This window comes from Eleutherodactylus coqui, chromosome 8 (assembly GCF_035609145.1).
Source record: "Eleutherodactylus coqui strain aEleCoq1 chromosome 8, aEleCoq1.hap1, whole genome shotgun sequence".
NCBI classification, from domain to species: domain Eukaryota; kingdom Metazoa; phylum Chordata; class Amphibia; order Anura; family Eleutherodactylidae; genus Eleutherodactylus; species Eleutherodactylus coqui.
In genome coordinates, this window is record NC_089844.1 from 117,036,962 (window position 1) to 117,060,377 (window position 23,416).

At 42.8% G+C, this 23,416-nt stretch overlaps 1 protein-coding gene across 1 annotated transcript; it reads left to right on the forward strand.

Moving 5' to 3' along the window:
- The first annotated feature begins 144 nt into the window (after nucleotides 1-144).
- CDR2 (cerebellar degeneration related protein 2) lies at nucleotides 145-22,949 on the forward strand. Its single transcript, XM_066576276.1, has 5 exons — nucleotides 145-328; nucleotides 9,610-9,722; nucleotides 13,342-13,490; nucleotides 17,106-17,270; nucleotides 19,007-22,949. The coding sequence occupies exons 1-5, from the start codon at nucleotides 250-252 to the stop codon at nucleotides 19,845-19,847; spliced, it is 1,347 nt and encodes a 448-aa protein (XP_066432373.1). The 5' UTR covers nucleotides 145-249; the 3' UTR covers nucleotides 19,848-22,949.
- The last annotated feature ends 467 nt before the right edge of the window (nucleotides 22,950-23,416 follow it).

Consider the following 23,416-nt stretch of genomic DNA (forward strand, 5'->3'; position numbering starts at 1 on the left):
CCGGAGATTCTATTGGTCAGTTTGTAAACAGGCCCTCCCATGTTTAAATCAGACGTCACATACTCCGATTGCCACGTTGCGGCGCTGTTCGGAGACGTTCGGCTGTTTCCGGAAGGGTTTCGGGGATGGAGGCGGGAGGGGCAGCTGGGGAGTAGAAGGAGCCGCTTCTTGAACTGTCAGCATCACCCACCGCCGCTGCTGCAGTAGTCAGGAGTCCCGGGAGAGCGGAGCTCCTTCTGACCTGCCATCATGTTAACCGACAGCAATGTGGAGGAGTTTGAGATCAAGGAGGATGAGCCTTGGTACGATCACCAGGACCTGCAGCAAGGTGAGAGCATTTAAAGGGACGATCTCCATGTGCAGCACAGCGTCTTGTGCACTCCTTGCATTGTGATCCACCCTGCACGCCAGGGTATTGCTTACTCTCTAGCAGTCACATTGCTGGATCATCTTGAATCGCCCTTGAAAGTGCAGAATATCTAAAGAAACTTCGGATGCAATAGAAGTTGTGATGCATTTTGCATAATTTATAGCACTGCTGCATTAAATTCTATACTGACCATAGATGTAGCAAATCATGAGATGTAATTAAGACAGATTTTTTTTTAAATTAATTCTGATCGTATGAAATCCATGTCACTGTGACAGATGTACAGGGTGCTAGACCTGAAGATGTGTTCCTCTATCCAAATTGTGTTCCTTTTTTTGTTAAAGGGACCGTATTAAAATGTGTGTGACAATGGGATATGTTTTTCATGTTGGTAATCAATAATGACCAAGAAGACATAGAAATTTATTCTATTACTTGTAACAAGGATAGAATTTATATCAGTGAGTTGTAAAATGTTTCAGCATCATAGATGGTAGTTTTATCTTTTGCGCTCAGGTTGTGAATATTCAATATTATGTTTGGCCGTGGCAATTGTAAAGGTTAATAATCAAAAGTATCTAAAGACTTATTCTTTGTCTGATGTACTAAATCCTTCATCCCTGCATCTATACTTTGAGGAATGCTGCAGATGATTCAGTGATTACAGCCCCTGTTGTGTACATACTCTGCAGTCTAGCGGATGTGGTGTTGCTTGATGCAATCCATTTAAAGTCAAGCAATGTCCCTTTAAAAGTCACTGACTGCAGCCGTGTCAGTCTCTGTGTCAGCGCTGTAGAATGCGTCACAAGAACTGCATCGTATACTGGATATCAGATTTATTCCGGGCTATTAATTTTAATCTAATTATGCATAGATTTTTTTATTTTTTTTTTAAATGCTTAAAAACTGATTTTATATCCTCTTTTTCAAAGCTTTATTTAGTATTTTTTTGGAACATCAGCAATTTCCCGTCATCTAAGTTCTGACAGGTCTCTGACGGGTAAGGAGATTGCATCAGTGTAGGACTGATCACTAGAAGAAAGCCCCTTTATGGTATTCTTCCAAGCTTTTTTTTTAACCCTTTCTGCTCACAGTTCAGAATTTTAAGGTTGAGCATGTAATAAGGTGCATTTTTAGTGTTCTAATTTCTCAGACCACCAGTGGGTCCTATGACCCCAGCAAACAACATAGATCCATATTTGCAGGTGTAATAAGTATCTCTGAATACGCTCATCTGAAACGTGTGAGATGTAAAAAAAAATAAAATGGACACATTTAAAGCTTTCATATAAATCCAGCTTTCCTTTATTTCCCGATGGCGAACTGTCGGTATTGTGTAGTGACATATCCACACCATATTGCTGCATATCTAATCCTACACGTTTTATTAAATAGGGAACCTGTGATTTCACAAGGTATAATAAAGCGCAAAGTTCCCCATAACGAAGCAGTTTTATTGCCCCACCCTGAAATATATCCAGCAAACCGTGATGAAAGGCCGACTTATACACTGCAGTTATTGATTGAATGTGAAGGGTAATCAGTGTTTGTATCAATAATTGACCTGTGTAATTGAGATAAAAATGTCAAAGTTGGGGAAAATTGTTCGAATAATTACATTGTAACGATACATGTGAACAGAACTGTTCCAATTGTAGTAATAAGGATGCTTATGATCAGTCCCACAACCACGTGCTCCTATATTATCAGTACAACCTGGGACAAGGTTATGTTGCCTGGCAGTGCCCGTGTGAGGATGAACTTGGTAGTAACAGAAGGAACTGCAGTGAATTCTGCTGATATCAGATATCTGCACCTGGGAATAATGGATTGTGTAATAGGAGTCCTAATCTGCTCTGCCTGGACTCTAGAACCAACTGACTGCTTGAGCGCAGTTGACTTGGTGAGTGATAAGACTGTTCGGTTAGTTGATAATTAACTGTAGTAATTTATAAAGTATTGTTCATCGCTAAATTAATCTGGCAGAGAAATGGCAATGTGACTGCATGAGAGCATTACTTCTAGGGGGTAATATCTGACATTCTGCATCTACTGGAGTACCATATAGCGGTACATGGAGACCCTACTGTGGTATCTGTTTATTAGACCCATGGTAGCGGGTATCGATAAGTGCACCCATGTACTTCCATGCATCTGTATAAAGCTTCTTTCACACACATCTTTCAGTAGTAAATTAAAACAATTTTAACAATTACATTTTTATTTATAAACTGTTTTTTTTCTGCTGTTTTTCTTTTGTCTTTTTTTATGTCCTATATAAAGAAAGCTACAAAAAAGACAAACCTATAGCCTGATGCTATTGTAAAAACAGGCATGGACCAAAAAAATAAAACAAACACACTGTCTGCAGTACATTTCATAGTTCCCTATTGACATATAGCTAATATTTGGGTCTTGGCCTTCTTCCAAAAACTACAGTGTATCTGTGTGTGAAACCATCCTAAAGGCTCCCATGCACACCAGACTTGAGTCGTCTAAACCCGCTGATAACAGCAGGGCCGGTGGACTCTCTGATGTGTATAAGTGCGGCTCAGTTTTTCCCCTGACAGGTGATTTCAAAGGAAAGCAGGATCAAGGATTTTGAATTTCAACATCCAATAACCCCCCACCATCCAAGAGCTGTCAGTCTGCAGCTCCCCTCCCTAAACAAATGAACATTTAGCTGAGCCGCGGAATAGGCTATTGGAGAAATGATAGATTGTCCAATTTGTGTGGTTACTTTAAGGCTAGGCTCGTTTCTAAGTTGAATATTACCGGTTTTATGTTCTGTCATTGAAACAGACAATTAAAAATTCTAGACAGCCCTATAATCACATGATGGACATCAACGGTGTCCGATGACCCCATTGATTATATTGGGGTTTATCGCTCCTCCATCATAGTGTCTATCGGTTTAGTGGAAAGAATGACCATCTGTGGTGGAAGCTCCAAATGGAACTTCCGACATAAATGTGTGCCTACCCTTAACACTTGTCTGAAGTCTTCCTAAGTAAACCACTTGTATCTTGTAGTGTGTATATAGGAACATTCAGTGGCGTACATGCCCTTATCAACTTCCATCTAGACTACTGCAGCATTCTTCTTGGTGGCCTCCCATCCACCGCTCTTGTGCCCCTTCAATCTATCCTCAACTCTGCCACCCGGCTAATCCACTACTTTTCCTATTACTCATTGTTCAGAGAATTCAACTCTGGATCAATGACATACAAGCTGTCCACAACCTGTCCTCTCCACGCATCTGACCTAATATTCTGGTACCTCCCTACATGTAACCTTCAGTCCTAGCAAGACCTCCTTCACCGCCCTCCTCTAGTACGCTCCTTGCATAATCGTCTCCAGGATTTTTCCCGTGCATCATTTACACTCTGGAACTCCGTACCCCAACGCATCAGGCTCTCCTCCACCTTGGAAAGCTTTAAGAAAAATATGAAAGACTACAACCTACAGTGAGGCCTCATGTCCATTAGCGGGTAGGATTCCGCATGCAAGAGTCCGCAGTGGAATCTGACCCTGCCCACGGCGGCTGAGGACCCTGCTTACCTGTCCAGGTCTTCTTTTTTCTGTACTGCGGATGTGTGCAGAAGCGCCAGCACACATTGGAGTGATATGTCTATATGTGTGTTATATATAATTTGTTTTTAAATTTATTTTTTTTCTTCCTCCAAACTCCCTCTTTCCCACTGATCAGGCGGCTTCCTTTGACATCAATGGAAGCCGTCCATGTGGGAACCACAGCAGAATGGAGCATGCTGTGATTTTTAATCCACGAGCGGAAACTGCAGTTGGTTTCCGCTCATGGACATGAAGAATTGTTTTACCATAGCGTGCTATGGAGGCTTATTGCTGTGGAATCCGGAGTGGAACGCGCCTGTGAACTTTAAGCCTAACCCTGCTGCCATCACAACGTAAGCACCATATACATTTACCCATAGGCCGGCTGCACACGGGCGGGTGGGATTCCCAGCCGACATCTGCATGTACCTGCCTTTCTTCTTTCTTCTCTGTACTGTGGACGATCCGCACAGCGAGCCGTCGGACATGTGCAGTACAGATTTTTTTTTCCTAAGACCTCTGCTTTTCTGGCATTGCAACCTCAGTCATCAGAAATAAATTGTGATTTTCTTTTAAATTTTTTTATTTTTTTTTATTTTTAATTTTTTTTCCGCTTGTGTAGAGGAAAAAGTGATTTTTCAATTGCATGTTATGGGCAGTATTTGCTGCAGAATCCGGAGTGGGACACCTGCTCTGGATTTCACAATGCAAATCCGCCCAGGTGCAGGCGGTCATAGTCTCCAAGACAACATCCTGGCATATTTCTTGTTCTCGACCTGAAGAAGCTCCCCAACAGTTTGTTTCTATACTCCATTCCACTTCCAGGCTACGGAAACCTGCATATTTATAACATAATGTACATAACAAGTTGCATGTGGTCAATTTAATTTCCTAAAACCCAGACAACCACTTCAACAATGGAGAAGGGAAGATGAGCAGCCATAAGATGTTGAGTGAGAGTCTGGCAAATAGCTGCCAACAAATAGCTACTGTTTCGGCTCAGTTAAACCCTCTATTCTGATTGACCTCCCATTGTACAGTGTTCAGGCTTGTAGATGTAAAACAGGTCAAACAATGACAGCTTGTGTGGTTACTGTTCTTCTACTGGAGCCTTTGTTAGCACTACAACATTCTGTAACATTGTGTCTTCAATGCAGGATCAGAGCTTATAGTTCTTTAATAGGACCTATTCAAGGGTCAAAGTTTTAAAATATTCTAGATTTCAAAGGCTCATAGAAGAAGTATATAGGACTTGCTTGTGAGGGTGGAGGACTCTTGGGAATTTGTTCTATTTATCTATTATGCTGATACATTGTATCACTGTGCCATGTATTTCCCTACACAATGCATTTGGCAGCTTTGAATGATGTGCATGTACGGGAATCAATAAGAAGTCAATTACTGAAGCATAATAATTTGCATAGCTCCTTTCTCGTTGTCCCATTTGTGAATGAGCCCTCTGTGTCCCGTGCAGCTGTGCGCAGCTCAATCTATTTAGTCATGGATGTAGCTTTAATTCTCCCTGATGTGTGGGACGCCAGTACTGGTTTACCAATTCATATCTTGGAATGTGGGCTGTAAATGTTTTTTAAAGGGACATTTAGCCGTTCACATTAATATATAGGATACCCTGGTTAGAGGGATTTATCAAGTAAGTGCCATTCTCTTCCAAGTTAACATAATCTGGATTGTGTCTCCGTGTGCTGATATTGGGGAATTGTAGATGGGATATATTGCTCTGCTTAAACCAGGCGTGAAAAAGAAAAATCTTAGGCTGGTGTGGGAGCCGGCTCCAAAAGTTAGTGGGCAGCAATGATTCACTGTTGTGGATGTACACTGCATGTTGATGTGTGAGCCTGACCTTCCTTGTCACTGGAAGCTTTATTCTACTTGGTAGTTACAGCAGTGCCCCTGCAATAGTAGTAATTGTGCTACACGTTATGCTACGCCAACTGTAATAATTGGAACGCATTTGCTTTGATCCAAAGCAACGTGCACATTGGCATAGATTTGAAGCTTATTGCTTCATACCCTAAATTGTAGAGAGATTAAATAATTCTCCTTGGCCACCCTCTATGCAGAGTAATAAGCCAAGAGTTGTCAATCAGTGGCTGGAGGGCGGGGTGGGTGTAGCTAGCCTGCAGCTTATGAATACCCAGGACTACTTTTAAGTAGTCCTCTATGCATTTGCTGCTACTGATAAAAGACAAGTTTCTCCAAAACTACTGCACAAATCCACACAGCAGACATATCGCTGTAAATTGGTGTGACTGTCCCTACCTTGTGCTGCCCTCAGAGAGGGGTACAAAAAGATAATGACGGGCTCTTTAAGGGCTCATGCTCAGGGCCGTGACTGACTCCACCAGTGGAATATCGCAGCAGAGTCTGCCACAGCGCCCGTTCCCCAAAGCCCCCATACTTACCACTCCAAATCCTCAATACGCGTCCCGCATGGAGGGCCGGCACGCATGCGCAGCAGCAGTGTCAGATGACGTGGCCAGTGGTGGGCAGGGCCACGTATTCAAGCAATACTTCCACTGTGCTACAGTGGAAGTATAGCGTGACGGTTGGCTTCCATTGACTACAATGGAAGCCGGCCTCGCTTATTCCCGCAGCATTTAGAACATGCCGCAGTTTATTTCACGGTGTGGAATTTTGTGGTGAAAGTCCGCAGCATGAACATTGAGCTATTAGGTTCAATAGAAGCTAATAGTTGCAGGGCAATGCCGCGGATTTCTGCCACGTACAACGCGACAGAAATCCAACCGTGGGCATCGGCCCATAGTAATATGTGAAGGGATCAGGATCTTGTCATCCACACGTGCACCAAGTCGGAGGATTGTTCATTGCTCATAGACATGGATGGAGACCACTATCATGCTGCACTTTTCTTCCATCTTGCTCACTTTCAATCACCATATTTATTATGGGCTGTGTGAGGGGTGAGCTGTAGTTCCACACACCCCCTCCTCCCCCCTTTCCCCTTCCTGCTGACTGTTTGGTTGCGCCGTCAACTTTGACCGTGGCATCTAAGCAGGTAAGTGTCACGATTGGTTACCGGTGGCTGTCAGAAACAGCTGATTGCTGCTGGGTATGGAGCAGACTCTGATTTGCAGCCCGATCCATAAACACGTCTGCAGGACGTTTTTTATGCGTTCGGTCCTGAAGTGGCTAAAATGAGCACAAAGGAGTAATTTTTGATGCGGAACCCAAAGATTGGTGCCACTATAGAAAGGCCTTTTGAAGTAAATCATGTTTGTTGAAATTGCCTACCCAACTGTGCCTACTAACTGTGGAGCGCCCCATCGTCATCGGGCAAGAAGCCCCAGGACAGAATGGTATGTTGGGCTGGTGGCTCCTTCCATTGTTAGTTCATATAAGGGTAGAAGTGCTTGCGTGTAAACTACATGGATGCGGACGTCCTACAGTTGTAGATAACCCATAATAATCCGACTTGTTAGTCTATTTGCTTTTCTAGTTCCTTATTGTTATTTGAGGATGAAGGATTCATTTACACCAAATGATATATTGTTTGAACAAGCGTATGACTTCTGGGTTGGCTCCCAGGCTGTTTATACAGGCAGATACATTGTTGGCTCGCTCAAACGGGAAATCGCTCAGTAGTTCAGATTTGCTGTGTAAGTGAATGATTGGTATTTAACCCAAACAATTAGTAAATTAGCCAATGATTTTTTTTATTTTTCGGGTTTTTTTGCCTGCGTAAATTGAACGAAAAGCGAGTGTTTATCGTTTGATCATTGGCTGCATTTACACTGAACGATTATTGTTTTCGTATGTTTAAACGATAATCGATTTGTGTAGAAGCCTAAGGCTGGCTGCTCTCAAATGGATTTTTGCTGCAGAATCCGTGGTTGGCGTCCACACGGAGGATCAGCAGCAAATACCGTTCGAAGCATGCTACGTAAACTTGCTTTTTTTTCTTCACACTCGCGGAAATAAATTGCGATTTCCGCGAGCAGAAGAAAAATCGCAGCATGCTCTATTTTGCTGTGGACTTCAAGTGGACAGCTTGCATTAAAGTCAATGGAAGACATCTGACCCGCAGCCCATCCGCAATTGACATTGCAGATTGGCCGCGGGTACCCACGTCATCGCATAGCAATGGCGCGGGAAAACAAACATTTAAAAAAAATAATAAAAATCTGTACTGCGCATGACAAACAGCAAGCGTACGTGGTCATACACAATACAGAAAATACAGGTATGTGGGGTCGCTGGCCAGGGTCAGAGCCGGATCCTGCATGTGGAATCTGGCTCTGCCATGTGCAGGTGGCCTTAAAGGGGTTCTGTTGTTTAAAAAAAGAAAAATAATAAATCTATATTCGCCTATTCCTCTCCAGGCAGTCGTCTTACCAGATCTTCACCTCACCGATCTTCTCCTGGCTCCTGCATTACACCCCAGGTCATCTCAGAGCAAGCCAGACTGATCCTCCTCTTCCTGTGACGAAACGTACATTGCTGGCATTCTGCTTTCTGCAGGTCAATGTACCCAGTCACTAGTGATGTAGCATTCACTGCCTAGCAGGGAATGCCGAATCCGCGGCAGCCTGCTTTTAGTGCGCATGCGCCAGGTCTTGCTGCCAGTTTTCATATAGTATGTATAGCAGCGAGACCCCCTTGCATTAAAGCAGGCTGCTGAGTACATTGACCTGCAGGAAGGAGAATGCTGGCAATGGACGCTACATAACAGGAAGAAGAAAATCTGTCCGCTTGCGGTGAGATGACTCAGGAGATTGGAGGAGCCAGGAGAAGATGTGGTAAGGAGACTGCCTGGGGAGGAATAGGCAAGTATAGAATTTTTGTTTTGTTCTTCCTGTGATGTACATTCTGAGCATTCTCCTTCCTGCAGGTCAGTGTTCCTAGTCACTAGTGATGTAGCGTTCACTGCCTAGCAGGGAAAGCCGAATGCTCGGCAGCCTGCTTTAGCGCGACTGTGCGAAGTTTTATATACAGTACTTTATGAAACCCTAGCGGCGAGATATCGCGCATGCGCGCTAAAGCATGCTGCCGATGTTCCGGCATTACCTGCTAGGCAGTGAACACTATGTCACTCGTAGCGTTCATTGCCCTGCAGGAAGTGAGCAGCAGCTAATAGACGCTCCAAAACAGTAGAGGATCTGGCCGGCTAGAGTTGAGGTAACCTGGGGGATTGGAGGAGCCAGGGGAAGATTGGGGAGGTGAAGATGCAGTAAGACGACTGCCTGGGGACATAACCCCTCTAACCCTTTCCAATCCACTTTCTGACGTCTGAAGACATTATGATTTAAGGCTGTACAGCTTCGATTGTGGAAGACATCCGTCGGGGTTCTCTTACTGTATATTGCCAGCCTCTCTGCTGTCGGAGCCTATCCAACGTGTCACCTCATGCAGTACTGGCGTTAGCCAGCATATAGCGCTGTTGTATAATGTCAGAAAAACAGTAAGACCCCTAGGAAAACCAGGATACAAATTGGATTGGAAAGGGTTAAGATCACAGTATCTGGCTTTTTACATAGCATTTTTTCCCCTTGTAATTGTGTGTTGGTTTTTCCAAACAATGGTGAACCCTCTGTACATCTCTATACCAAGAATGTGTTTTGTGTACAAATCTAGAATATTGATATTGTGAACCCAGTTTATATGATGTCTATTGTATTAATTCCCAGATCTGCAGCTTGCTGCTGAGCTTGGCAAGACCTTACTGGACCGCAATACTGAACTTGAGGAGTCTCTGCAGCAGATGTACGCCACCAACCAGGAACAGATCCAGGAAATTGAGGTAGGAAGCCTTTCCTGTCTCTTGCTGCTTACCATTGTGTATAAGTACTTCCGTGCAAGGATTGAGATCACCTCCGTGCGATGTCTTCAGTCTCTGCTTCATGTGCTTAACATGCCTGCCAAAGGAGATGTTTGTTTTATCCAGAGCTGTACTCAAAATTCCGCTGGCTTTCTTTTTGCTCTCTGGAGCCTCTGTTTGCCAAGTGGTCATGTGGAGCGTGTTTGGTGGGTGCATTATAGGGGGGTGCTATAATATATCTCTAGATCTCTATTATTGCATTGTGGCAGCCAGCTGTCGGACTGCAGTCTGTATGTGATGCTGCTGCAGGTGGTCTGCAGGAGGCGCTGCTTGTAGTATTTGTGGGGGGCTGTTGTGTGTTGTGCAATGTAGGACATTGCCAGTCCTGTGTACCTCCTGTCCGCCCCACAACAAGGTGCTAATCTGAAATAGGTCATATTGAAGCACTTCAGGTTAATCCATACTTTGCAACAAATCCTCAGGCGTATGAAGCAGCTGTAGAGCACCAGTATCTATGCCGCCACAGTCAGGGGAACGGGATATTAATGAACTGCTTGTCTATTAATCTGGGCTCGATTATGAGGTTGGAAATGATAAAGCGAAGCATTATGGGAAATGTAGATTGCCAAAAGCTGTGGATGTGGCTTGCTGCATGTTGGGTCTAGCACATATCACACGTGGATGAATACAGCGTCTGCATGTTAATTCTTTCCGGTTTCTGGATTTCTCACTAATTTACAAGTCGTTTTGTAACTTTTTTTAAAATGAAGAAGAGAAAAAAAAAAAGAAAATATAAATCTTTTTATTTGTATAGCACCAACTTATTCCGCAGTTCTTTCAGGTAATTTATGTATTACGTCCCAGCAAGCTGGGTACTCGTTTTTCCAACCTCGGAAGGATGGGAGGCGGAGTCAACCTTGAGCCAGCTACCTGAACTATGCAGGGAGTGAACTTGCAACCTTCAGGTCGTGAGCAAGAGCTTAGGACTGCAGTTCTGCTGCTTTAACACTCTGCGCCGTGTGCATGCTCTCCTATAGACTTGTATAGGAGAGCACGCACAGGACTCTGAGGCCTCTCTCACACTGACGTGTTTGAACAGCGTCTAGCGCTGCGTTTTCAGCGCTGTGATAAACGCTGTACAAGGCTCCCGTTCATTTCAATGGGGCTGTTCACACAGGGTTGAAAACGCTGCGTTTTGAAAGCGTTGCATGTTCTATTCTTGGGTGTTTGCCATTGAAATGAATGGGCAGCGGTTTCAGCTGTGCTGAAAACGCTGTAAAAGCAGCATTGAAAAACGTAGCGTTTTTGCAAATGCCCTGTGTGAGAGAGGCACTAAAGGAGTCAAATTTTCAGCCGGCGCATAGACGTCAGTGACGGGAGCCAGGAAGCGGGGGAGTATGAAAAATACAAGACGTGTCCTAACAGCGCCATAAGTTAGTTTATGGTGCTTTAGGTAGTGACACAACGATTTTCCCTTTTAGGCCTCATGTCCACGGCCAGGTCAGATTTCGCATGTGGGAGCCCACAGTGGAATCCGACCCTGCGTACCGCTCTGGGTCTTCTTTTTCTGTACTGCGGATGTGTGCGGAAGTGCCGGCCGGGGCACATGTGCAGTAGATGGGGTTTGTTTGTTTGTTTTTCCAAACTCCTGCTTTTTCCGTGGAATCCACGGCTCTTCCGCAATGTCAATTGCGGGTGGGCTGCGGACCGGACGGCTTCTATTGACTTCAATGGAAGCCATCTGTGCGGGAAAAGGTCCACAAAACAAATCCACATGCTTTAATTCAGCTGCGGACGCCCATGCTTCCCTATGAGCGGCTTGAATTGGGTGGATCTTCCCCACGGGTGACCCGCGGGGATTCCTCAAATCAAATCCGCCAGTGGACATTGGGCCTAAGACAACAGTACCTCATGATGTTGACGAACTGGAGAGATCTATACGAGTGGGACCCACACAGGAAGAAATGAAGTCTAAGGAATCATGTAGCCAAAGAACAAGGATCTGTTGCCCTAAAGCCATCTGTGAGCCTCTGAAGCACGTTTACTGGGAATGAGGTGAAGCGTCGGTATTACATTCCTTGACATTGCACCAGTGGCAAGTCATCCATCCGTTTGTCCTGGTTTACAATACAGTACTCAGATCTCAACCGCCATTCAATGAAATGGGACTGAGGAGCGACATTGCTGCTGTACTCTGACAGCTGGCATCATGTGGTCTCTTATCGTAGAGACGCTGGCATCGTGTGTCGCAGTATTCTTCGTCTGGATTTTTTTCATTGTCTGTCTTGGCCTGATGTTAGAAAACTCTACCTATTGCCGCAGGACCCTTAGTTGGCTGATTTTATTTTACTGATTTGTATAACTTCATTTGTGTCATTTTTTTTTAGTTGCCACCAATGATTCAACGTGTTGTTCTGCTGATCAGCCATAAATTAATTTCCCTTGGTTATTTTAAAGCCGGAACAAGCGGCTCCACAAATACTGTATGCCTTCAAAGATCTGTTTTGCCCCAGGATAGGTATTTTTTTGGACACCCTATGTAGCATAACGTACCCGTGTGTGACTTTTATATATGGTATAATTACCATAGATTCTTCATTGTGGTGTGTGTGGGGGGCACTGCTACAGTCTGAACCTGTTGTGGTGGTACTTTTATAAACCAGCTCTGTGGGCTGGTTCTGTTATATTGGTACTGTAAAGTGTCTGACTCTGTTATGGAGGCACTGTGGCACAAACCTTTTTAAAGCTGTTGCCCTATCCATAGCTCTGTTAGTGCATATGAACTTTGGGGTGAGGTCTGCTGCCCATTGGGGCTGTGGAGTCAGTAGAAGGGTACTGACTGGCTTTCTATTACAAAAATTGTGTGTGTGTAATATTTAATATAATTTTTTTTAATTTTTTTTATGTATAGTAATTTAGAAAGTTTTGAAATGTTCTATTCATCTAAGCTCCTATTTATCAAGAACCATTACCAAACAATACCATTTTAGTACAGAAAATTTATCACTTAACCCTTTCCAACCCACTGTCTGACATCTGAAGACATTATGATCTAAGGCTGTACAGCTCCAATGTGGGAAGACATCCGTCAGGGTTCTCTTACTGTATATTGCCAGCCTCTCTGCTGTCGGAGCCTATCTAATGTGTCACCTCATGCAGTACTGGCTTTAGGCAGCAGATAGGCCATTGTATAATGGCAGAAAGAGAGTAAGCCCCCTAGGAAAACCAGGATACAAATTGGATTGGAAAGGGTTAAGCATGAGTCCTATATGGAGTCGGAAAAAATTGAGGATTTGGAGATTTGGTTTACTGACTCCATACCTGCTGCCCAGGATGCGCCTCCATGAGTGGAGAGGTGCCGTCGGCCTAGGTATGCAGCAACTACTACGGGGATACTATATGGTTGCTTGTAGCTGTCCCTCACTATAAGTGCTGATTATGGCCTGTGTATTCGTATTCATAGTCCTAACTGGACCGGCAGCGTGGGACAGGAGAATTTTAACACACTCTTTATTTAGAAAGAAAGATTTCTGTTTTAGCTGCGTGATATTAAATATCTGCAGAGGTTTTATTACGTCATACTTTATTTTCTCCTTGCCAGTACCTCACCAAGCAGGTAGATCTATTGAGACGGATGAACGAGCAGCACGCCAAGGTGTATGAGCAGCTGGATGTCACAGCCAGAGAGTTAGAAGATGCAAATCAGAAGCTGGTGCTGGAGAGCCGATCCTCACAGCAAAAGATTGGAAGGTAGGTGCTCTAGTATGGAGGAAGATATTCCACCCCCTTAGGCTAGGAGCAGACGTGTGTGTTTAAAAAATAGTCTGTTACTTCCACAAAGAGCAAAACTTTTTCATATATGTGCAGTTTCCTGTGACCTCCATATTTGGTCCATGTGTTACTTTTTTTTTTCTTCTCACATCCACGAAAAAAAGAAATACTGAAACAAGCCCACTTTTTTCTTTTCTGCATCTTAAAAAAAAAAAAACAAAAACAAAAAACAGGAATGGCATCTGACTTTTTTTAAAATTTTTTAATTTATTTATTTTTTAATCTCCATTGACTTGAATGGGCAAGTCTCGTCCATAAAAAAGATCAGAGTAGAACATGCAATGACTTTTTCACGTGGTCCTTCTCTGTATGGAAAAACGCTCTAGTGTGTACTGCCATGCTGAGTAATATGGGTCCGTATTCTGCCACTCGTAAGCCTGTAGGGAGACTCAAGCAAAAATTAGAGGCCCCCCCCCCCCCCCCCCCCACGTAATTAGAGTCCCCCATATACTCTGGTGACTGGCCCTGGCCAAGCTAAGGACCTTGCTATGATATCCACAAAATAGAGATTTGCAAGATCTGGAGGAGAGTAATGATGCCATCAGCAATTCTGCTTTGAAACCAGATAAGGGGATGCAGCTGTTCCATATCACTTTGGGGCATTCAGCCATGGACTTGATGCATCCTTGCAGAAGTTTTTTCTTTAAGCACAAGTGGGTTCAGTCATGTTTTGCCACGTACTATACACATAGGATCAGATACACACAGTGAAAAAAGATGGTCATGGTCAACTTTGGCTTCATCTTGGTGGTCGTTGTCCAATTAGCTAAAGCCGGCAGATATTTTGTGGGCTTATTTGATTGTGGTTGATAAGCAATGAAACTTGGAAATACATTACGCAATAATTACAAGATGTATTACAGATCCAGATTACAGGGCTAGAGCTGGAAATGTCTAAATAATGGCCCTTTTAGATACAACGATTTTCACTCAAAAATCGCTCAAAACCGTCTTTTGAGGCATAATCATGTGTCTAACTGCACTGACATCATGCAGTATTCGTTAAGCCGTCGCTGATCTTTTTGCATGCTGAAAGATCAAATTTGCGCGATCACCTTGCACTGTAAAAAAGGATGCAATGATTATCGCTCAAAAGGTTTTTTTAAGCGATTTTAATCACTGTGTCTAAACCAGGCTTTAATCTACAACTGGGCACTATATTCACCATGTCAGTAGGGTTTGTCCCTACACATTCTGACATTGTCGAATCAGTGCTGAAAGTGTCACTTTCCAGAGACAAACTCCATTAAGTGGCATGGTAACTCCCAGATGCCAATTTAGTTATATATTTCCAGGAAGAATTACAGAGGAACAGCATTATACAATGTAAAGAACTATTTCATGGAGAACACAAGAATTTGCTTAAAACCCTCATGCCAATAGAAGTAACTAGTCCTTTTTTAAACTCGTTTTATTGAAACCTCAGCATACAAATAACTTGACAGCAATCTTTTACATCCCCCTTTAAAGTGGGTCAACTGCGGCAGCCACCCTTTAGCTACATCTCTTATATCGTACATATAGCTTTTCTAATTTCCAAAGATTTTCAGAGTTGCATTAAACAAATGGGTCGTCTGAAATGGGCAACCTGTTGATATACTCTATGTAGTGTGGTCATCAGGTATCTAAAGGGAGAGGTCCATGCAGATGGCTCTTGCTGCTTTTATTTCTGGTGATCTCAGGGTCTTCGCCATCACATAGGAAGGGATCTGGCACAGATGTACAAACATGTTTGTCAACATACAATAAATTCTCAGTGCTGATTGCTGTGATTTCCAAGCATAGGACTGTGGCTGATTTCAGATCTCTGGTAGCTCTTACTTGTGCTTCTTTACAGCTCGTCTCTCCTGTTGCATGACATCATGCTGTAATTCAGGAAGTCCTGCTGACATAATGGTTCTGTGCATGTTCCTTCAGACAGTATAATGAGGTTATAATTGATGTTTTGCTAGACATTTTGTCAGTAATCTCACTGTAGTAATTCTCTCCTCCACCCAAAGCATGTAATCTAGATACCCGTGAGGAAACTGCATGCTCCGGCAGTACGCCTAGCACTGAATAATGCATGAACACCTTATTGGGACGAATGACTTAAAGTGGCTGGCCAGTTATAAACTATTTATGGCCTGTACACAGGATAAGCCATCAAAAGTACATCTGCAGGGGTCTGCTGCCTGGGACCCCCACTAATCGGATATTTGATGGTCCCATTGCGCTTGAGCACTCGGCTTATTACTGCAGGAAGCAGATTCCTCAGTTCCCACTGCAGTGGCCAAGCTTGCTATTGCAGACAGTTTCCATTGAAGTGAATGAGCCTGCAACACCAAAGCTGGCCACTGCAATGGGAACAGAGCTGTCAGCTTCCTGCAGAAGTCAGGTCAGTGCCTGAGTACATTGTCCGGACAAACAGCTGATCAACCAGGATCTTGGGTGGCAGACCCCCATTGATCTATTGATGGTCTTTAATAGTTTAACCCCTTTTAATATACCTCCTTATATATTTGTGGGTGTAAATCCTGCTGCTTAAATACAGTATATAATGAGTACATTATATATTTTTAGCACCACACTTTTGTTGGAGGTTGTATCATAGATCCCCAATAGAGGGGTACTATTCTGTTTGGATTTTTAGATCCTTAAAGGATCTAGAAATAAAAAATATGTATTTGCCTGTTTTCCCCCTCCCTGAACTAGATGGATTTTGTCTTCATTCGGCCTAACATACTATGTTACTTATGATATTAACGTAACAATCACAGTAGAAGCAGAAACCAAAAATGGCAACAGCACGCAAAATAAACTTACTATCAGAGGTATATATACCTATAATCATTACTGTAACCACAGTGAATAATGAAAGGTTCTTAGTATATAATTTGATCAAATTACATTGGCCCATCTACCAACGTCCAGGTGACCAAGCTCTCAGATGGCTCCTAACACTAAAACCAGGTGGTGTATCTTAACCTGGGAAAGCTGAGTTCTTACCTCTCAAAATGCTCCTCTCTTGGGACTAAGCCTACAAATAAAACCAGGGAGGGTAAGATACCATATAGATGTTCTAATAGGAGGGACAGAAGGTAAATGGGCGGCAGGTGTCCACGACCAAATGAAGGCAGCCAAAACCTCACAATATTTGTACAGAAAGAAAAAAAGGGGTCAGCACCACCCATTGGAAATATATCCCAATAGAAATGTATAGGTGCATGGTAAACCATGGCTGCAACGTACAGTGGTAGCAGAAACCAAAAAACAGCAACAGCACTCATAATATATTTACTAACAGAGGTATACATACCTTTTTCCTTTCTGTACAAACGTTACAATCACACATATAGTTTGATCAGATTTTGACAGCTCCTTCTATGTGTTTTTTTTGTTGTTTTTTTTGTGTTTTTTTTCTTGATAATGAGTGGACAAGCTTCCAGGCTTTTTTTTTTTTTTTTTGCAAACATCTCTATTATGACCAGTAACCCTCTGTGAAAAACATCAATGTCCTTTGGTGATCACTTTTTTTTTTTTTTTGCCTTAAAGTTTGACAGAGACTATTGAAAGTCTGCAGATTCACATTGATGATCTTCAGAAACAGATGGAAGAGCTGAAGAAGCCGGGACGAGTGTGTCGCAGTCGTGAGAAATTTGAGCACTCTAGGCCAACGCACAGCTTCTCCTGTCTGAAGGAACTCTATGACCTGCGCAAGTAAGTTTTTTACACATTGACTCATTGGTGGCATTTCGGGTCTGAAAATGTTAGGTTCTAATATGAATAATGCATAAAACGCCCTTTTATTATACACTAGCTTATATACCCAACCTTAACCAGGTATGCTGTATTTAAACAGTTGAAATCCCCTATTTTAAGTTAGGTCATGAAGAGGATGGATCTCAACCAAACTTGGTACACATGAAGGCATGTAGGAGCCTAAGAAGAACGAATATGCAAACGATTTTTCACTTTTACATACAGATTTGCATTTGAAAATGTCGTGCTGTAATAGAATTCTCTTACAGTACATTAAGTTATGAAATTGCCGTACTGAGAGTCTAAATAAGGTCTTCTACGTTGTGATGAGGATGTGGCTTCAAATCGCCAAATATATCAAAAGCTGCCATTTGTGCATACCTGTAGAAATTGATAGAAGTGGTGACTTGATGCACACAGTCTGCAGGGCAATATTGTACATAGCAAAAATTATCATAGCGACGTGTCAAGAATTAGAATAGAGAGTCCGGTTGCTGAAACCCCCACCGATCACTAAACTGAAGGCCAGAAGTGCTGATCTAAGCACAGTTTCAAGTAGAGCCAAAAACAAGCACCTTGAACAACCCTAATAGGAAGTAAATGGGGCTTATTTACTAATGTCTGAAATTTAAACAATGCAAACTAAGACAGTCTTAAAATGCGCCAGATTCATCACAGCTGGATGTTAAATCTATACAATTTTAAACTATCTAGAAGTTTATACCAGCTCTTAGTTGGCATAGTTTTACCACAAAATATGTGGCAAAATTTTGAATTAGTTGGAAAAACTGTCTGAAACGGTCTCGCATGCTTTCTAACAGGTTTAGGCCGGATCGGATCCCCTGTGGGAATTCTCGCAGCAGGATCCGACCCGTGCCCCTGCAGGGGCCAGTGAGGCTCTCACCTGCTCTCGCAGTTCCGGCTCAGTGATGTTGCGGCTGCCGCCCAGCCGGTGCACGTGCAGAGCGGAGCCGGCTCGTCACTAGTGACGTTTTTGTGTGGGCCTCTGCGAGACCTGCACAAAGATAGAACACGCCGCGATGTGTTTTCACGCTGACAAATCGCAGCTGTGCGCATAGGATTGCGTTTTGCAATGCAATTCTACGCATGCGGGCACGGGCAGAAATTCTGCAGGAAATCGCACTGCAGAATTTCTGCCCGTGTGCAGGGGGCCGTACCATGTATTTGTATACGCTTTTAAGCAGTTTTGTGGCATAGTTGTCGCCAGAAAAAAATCATATTTTGTATAGTAAATCTGCCCCTATGTGTCGGTACACTGCTCACTAGTTGCAGCTTTTGGCTGAGCATTGTCAACATTTTAAGTGATTTGTCCAAGACTAGAAAACATAGTCTACTGTTTCTCCAGAAATAGTGCCACCCCTGCCCACAAGCTGCCTGTTATGGCGGTTCAGCTCAGTTGAACTTTTTAGCCCCTTTCTCCTTCCCTCCTTTTTTTTTTTGTATTTGTCTTTTCTTGGCTCTTATGTGGATTCTTTGTTGGACCATTTTTGTGACATTCCTTATTACTTTTGGCCAGCAATGTTCTTAAAATGATCGCCATATCCCTTCCTTCATGAGGGAGAAACCGTGTGAAAGGTAAACTAGTTTTCCAGCCTGATTCCAAGAGTTCTTCTTGTTCCACAAAAACAATTTATACATGTCGTGATCAACTAAGTATTTTCCCTTCTCTGCAGGTATTTTGTGTATGATCACGTCTTTGCTGAGAAGATAACCTCTCTAAACACACAGCCTGGTCCCCTTGAGGAGGAAAATGAGCATCTCAAGAAAACTTTGGCTGTTCTGGAGGCACAACTTGGCCTAGAACGTAAGAAGAGGGAGAGTTTAGAGGATGAATATAAACAGGTCCTGAAAGAAAATTCTGAGTTTGAACTGATTCTCAAAGATAGAGATTCCTATCACGCCCGAGCAGAAGAGTTGGAAGCTGAGGTGGCTGAAATGCGTCAAATATGTCGGTCAGACAGTGTATTCTCCAGCAGTGTTGAAAAGCTGATTCCAGAGTCCATATTCATCTCGTTCAAAGAAAATGCAGAAAAGGACTTGGAGTCTGATCGAGTCATACCGGTCTCCGATCTAGAGAAGAAGCCATTAAGAAGAAGCAGTAGTGCGATGGTTTTGCCCACTGTTGCTGCAGAAGCCATTCGTAATGGTCATGAGGAGACCTGTATCAGGAGGACTGAGGCTGTCAAGCAAAGGGGAATTTCTCTGCTGAATGAGGTGGACTCTCAGTACAGTGCTCTTAAAGCCAAATACGAGGAGCTTCTTCAGCGCTGTCAGATGGAGGATGACTTCTTCAGTCACAAGGCGGTCCAGACCTCTAAGCAATCCAACATGTCCTCACCAGACAACTCTCCACGAAATTCCCAACATTTAGCCAAGCACAACCCCAGCTCACCGGTGTCCCAGCCGGAGTACAAAGTTCTTTTTCAGGAAATATTTAGTTGCATCAACAAAACCAAAGAAGAGATCAGCGAGCATCGAACAAAATACAAACTTCTCTCCAGCGCCAAGAGTTAGAGCTAGAACTTCAAGAGTTGTGAATGTGTTTTTTCTTCAACTGTACCAACTACTTAAACTTAATATAGTCATATGTATATTTCCTTATAAATTATTTTTTAATGCTAGATCATAAAGACGTCCTATGGCTACCTCATTAGCCCATACAATGTCCAACAAGATGACTTGGATCAGGAGATGATCCATATGAATTGTAATCAACTTTCAGATGTTCACCTTGTTTTATCTCACAAGCTTTAACCGTCTTTGCCTACTGTGCTCACCAGGAGAAGACCTTAAAGGAGTTGCCCAGTATTAGAAAAACATGGCTGCTTTCTTCCAAAAAAGGACACCACCACAGTCGAGAGGTTGTGTGTGTTCTTCCAGCTAAGGCCCATTGATTCAATTGGAGCTACATTGCAATACCAGACACAACTCTTGGACAGGTATGGTGCTGTTTTTGGAAGAACGCGGCCATGTTTTTCTTGACAAGACAACTCCTTTATTTAATAATGGGTAAACTCCATACAGCCAGGACCATTTTAGTGTGGCAATATGTTGTCACCGTCTTAGTACAAGACACATGTAGTCTTCTACTGTGTGGACAAAAGCACAACATAAATGGTCTATTTTATGCATGGCAGCTGTTTAGGAGCTGAATAGTGTAGATTATAGATATCTGCATTAAACATGTTTGTATGATACTTCTGGTATCATTTTATGTAAACGCTGAAGTCATGGGGCCCTATAACTGGTCCCATTTGGACATTAACTTTTGATATACTGTGATGTTGTATTAGAGAACACTAATATATTGCACTTATTTCTAGCTGTAAATGATCTCATAAATCTTTATTATCTTGAATATTTTTTTATAGATTTTTTTTTTCATTGTATTGTTCCAATTATTCAGCATTTGCTGCTATAATGTACGCAGGACCAGCACAGCAGCTGTGTTAGCTTCTTTGAGGTTTCCTGATTGGTGCGCCATACTGAAGCTATAAGGACGTTATTCACACACACGTCCTTTCTTGCAATTTACCTTATTTATAACATGATTGTTTTAAAGGGAAAACTCCAGTCAGACTTTTTTTTTAAACTGTTTTTCCCACGGAATCCGCGGCCTGTCCGCAATGTCAATTACAGACGGACTGCAGGTCGGATGGCTTCCATTGACTTCAATGCTGAATCTGCAGGGAAAAGGAGCATGCAGCGATTTTTCTTTTTTTTTCTCCCCCCATCTGCGAGCGGAAACCGCAATTTGTTTCCGCTCATTTGCATAAAGAATCATTTTTGCATTGCATGCTATGGGTGGTATTTGCTGCGTAATCTGGAGGCGGTTGCCTGCTCCGGAATTCAAATCTACCCGTGTGCATTCACCCTAAAGGTTCATTCACATGTGGTGCACATTTTCAGCAGCAGAACATCTGTAGAATTGGTGCAGAGCACCACAGAATTCACCCCTTAATTTGCAGGGGTGAGGTCTACATCAAACAGCGTGGATCCGTAGCGTGTGAACGAACTTAGACTGGGTTTCCACGGCATGACTGAAAGCAGACCTGCAAGTGTTGGCCAATGGAAACCTGATCTTGCTAGTAATATTGTCCTTTTTACACATACTCGTATGACCATTCGCCACCACATGTGGCTATAATTCCAGCTGCAGCAATGGAAACCAGTTCTTAAAGCTTTCCTGAATTTCGCCTTTGGTTCATATTTTCCTACATATCCCGCCAGTGTGTTTATATACCTAGTCCTGGCCTCCAGAAGCCTTACCCTGTACATTTTGGCTGGAGTATCCCTTTTAAGGACTATCACTCCCTTCTGTTTCTTTTAGGGAAATTCTGCAAGCAAATGCAGCTGGTTTTATAGTCTTTTCCCTATTATTTTTATTTATGCTAACCTACTAAAATGTTTGCTTAATCAACTGTTATGTTACCAACTGTTCTGTAGTGTGTTCTATTACTTTAAGATATGAAGAAAAGAAAGCTGGGCAGAGTACGGACCACTGTGAGGACTCATTCACACAGGCGGCTGTTTTGGTTTGTGAACTATGTGGCTTTATGGACCAAAATGCTGTATATTCTGTTTTGTTTTTTTTTTGTTTTTTTTTTTTTGCATATGCGAAAAAAAACAACCCACATGAATGACACATTGTGTGGATGTAGCATGCGTATTTCACTGTGTAGTTATGCCATTCCATTGACTTTATTGGGCTATTTTGCTCCAAAAATAGGGCCTGCTGCGGGTCATTTTCCACAAAGGTGAAACATGCATATCTGAATACCCCAATGTAATTCAACGGGGGTTTAGCTTTCATTATTATGGACGGAGCAGAAGTACGGCCGTGTAAATGAGCTCTAAGACACCTTGCTTTGTAGTGGCTGTTTTTATGCTGCCTTTAAACTAAACTAGATTAGCGGAAGCAATATCGTTAATGTGTATACCCTAGGCCTGGCTTTATGAGGACAGGCATTTCCTGTCTTAACATAAATTGCGCTGCAGTAAGACTCCAGGTAAGAGGCACACAACTTTGGCCTATTGTTTGGCTGCCCATGCACCAGCGTAGATTTGGAGTCGTAATTTCACCACCAGCCATACTGCTTTTGTGTGTCTAATAAGTCACTTTTTTTTTTTGCAGAATGTGTGCTAATGTTTTTACGTAAGAGATGGGGCACAGGTGTCTTGATAAACTCCCACTGGAAGCTAGATCAGTAATCTATGGCAGAACTATACCTCCTGGCCTACAGCTGTCAGGGCCTAAAGGGAATTCTAGTTCTCCAACAGTTGGAGAGCAATGGGTGTTGGTCATTAGGCCATCGTAGCAGGTTATTCTAGAGGGAAAGTGACCATGGTTGTAGCAACCAAAGTTTATTTTATTTTTTTTCTCTCTTGCCTCAACTGGAAAAATAAAAAGTGAAGCTGCTGATAGCAATACTGATATCTGAGCTGGCTTCATCAAGGTGATCGCTGCAGCCATTACCCATCCATGCAAAATAGTGTGGTATATCCCAAAAGCCGTGTGCTACAAGACACTTGACACTTGTTGCTCTGCAGAAGCACTTGGGCAAGCTTCAGCCTTCTATTGGAGTAGATCTGTTTCTTCATAATTTATTTTTTTTGGGGGGGGGAGGGGGGGGGAGATAATGGCTGAACAATATATTTGCCTGTATAACTAGGCTGTCCGAGCAAACAACGATGATTATCGTTGGCTTATTTAAACGAACCATTAGCCTAAAGTCAGATGTCTTTCACACAGAGCAGAATACAAGAATCCACAGAATGCATTTATTAGCTCTACGCTAAATTAGTGCGCAGTATCATAGGGCTAACAGCATGGATACGAGAGATTAGATCTGTCCCGGATGTGGCTGTTTCTAGTAAGTTTAGGCTAATGTTGGTATGAAGTGTAAGTACGCAGGTTTTGAAGGGCATAGGGGGAGGCATTAATGAAGTTAAAGATGTTGGATTAGGTGGAGGTAGGATTATGGTATTAATGACCATTTGACGCAAATACCAGATGGCAGCTAAAAAAAATTAGCAAAATGTAATGTTACTCACTATGGAAAGTTTATGTAAGTTTCTGTTGC

What these genes read in the sequence shown, in the direction of transcription:
- CDR2 (XM_066576276.1), top strand. Translation starts at nt 250, where the DNA reads ATGTTAACCGACAGCAATGTGGAGGAGTTTGAGATCAAGGAGGATGAG. An exon ending in AACAGATCCAGGAAATTGAG is followed by an intron (nt 9,723 to 13,341) that starts GTAGGAAGCCTT and finishes TCTCCTTGCCAG; the next exon opens with TACCTCACCAAGCAGGTAGA. An exon ending in TCACAGCAAAAGATTGGAAG is followed by an intron (nt 13,491 to 17,105) that starts GTAGGTGCTCTA and finishes TTTGCCTTAAAG; the next exon opens with TTTGACAGAGACTATTGAAA.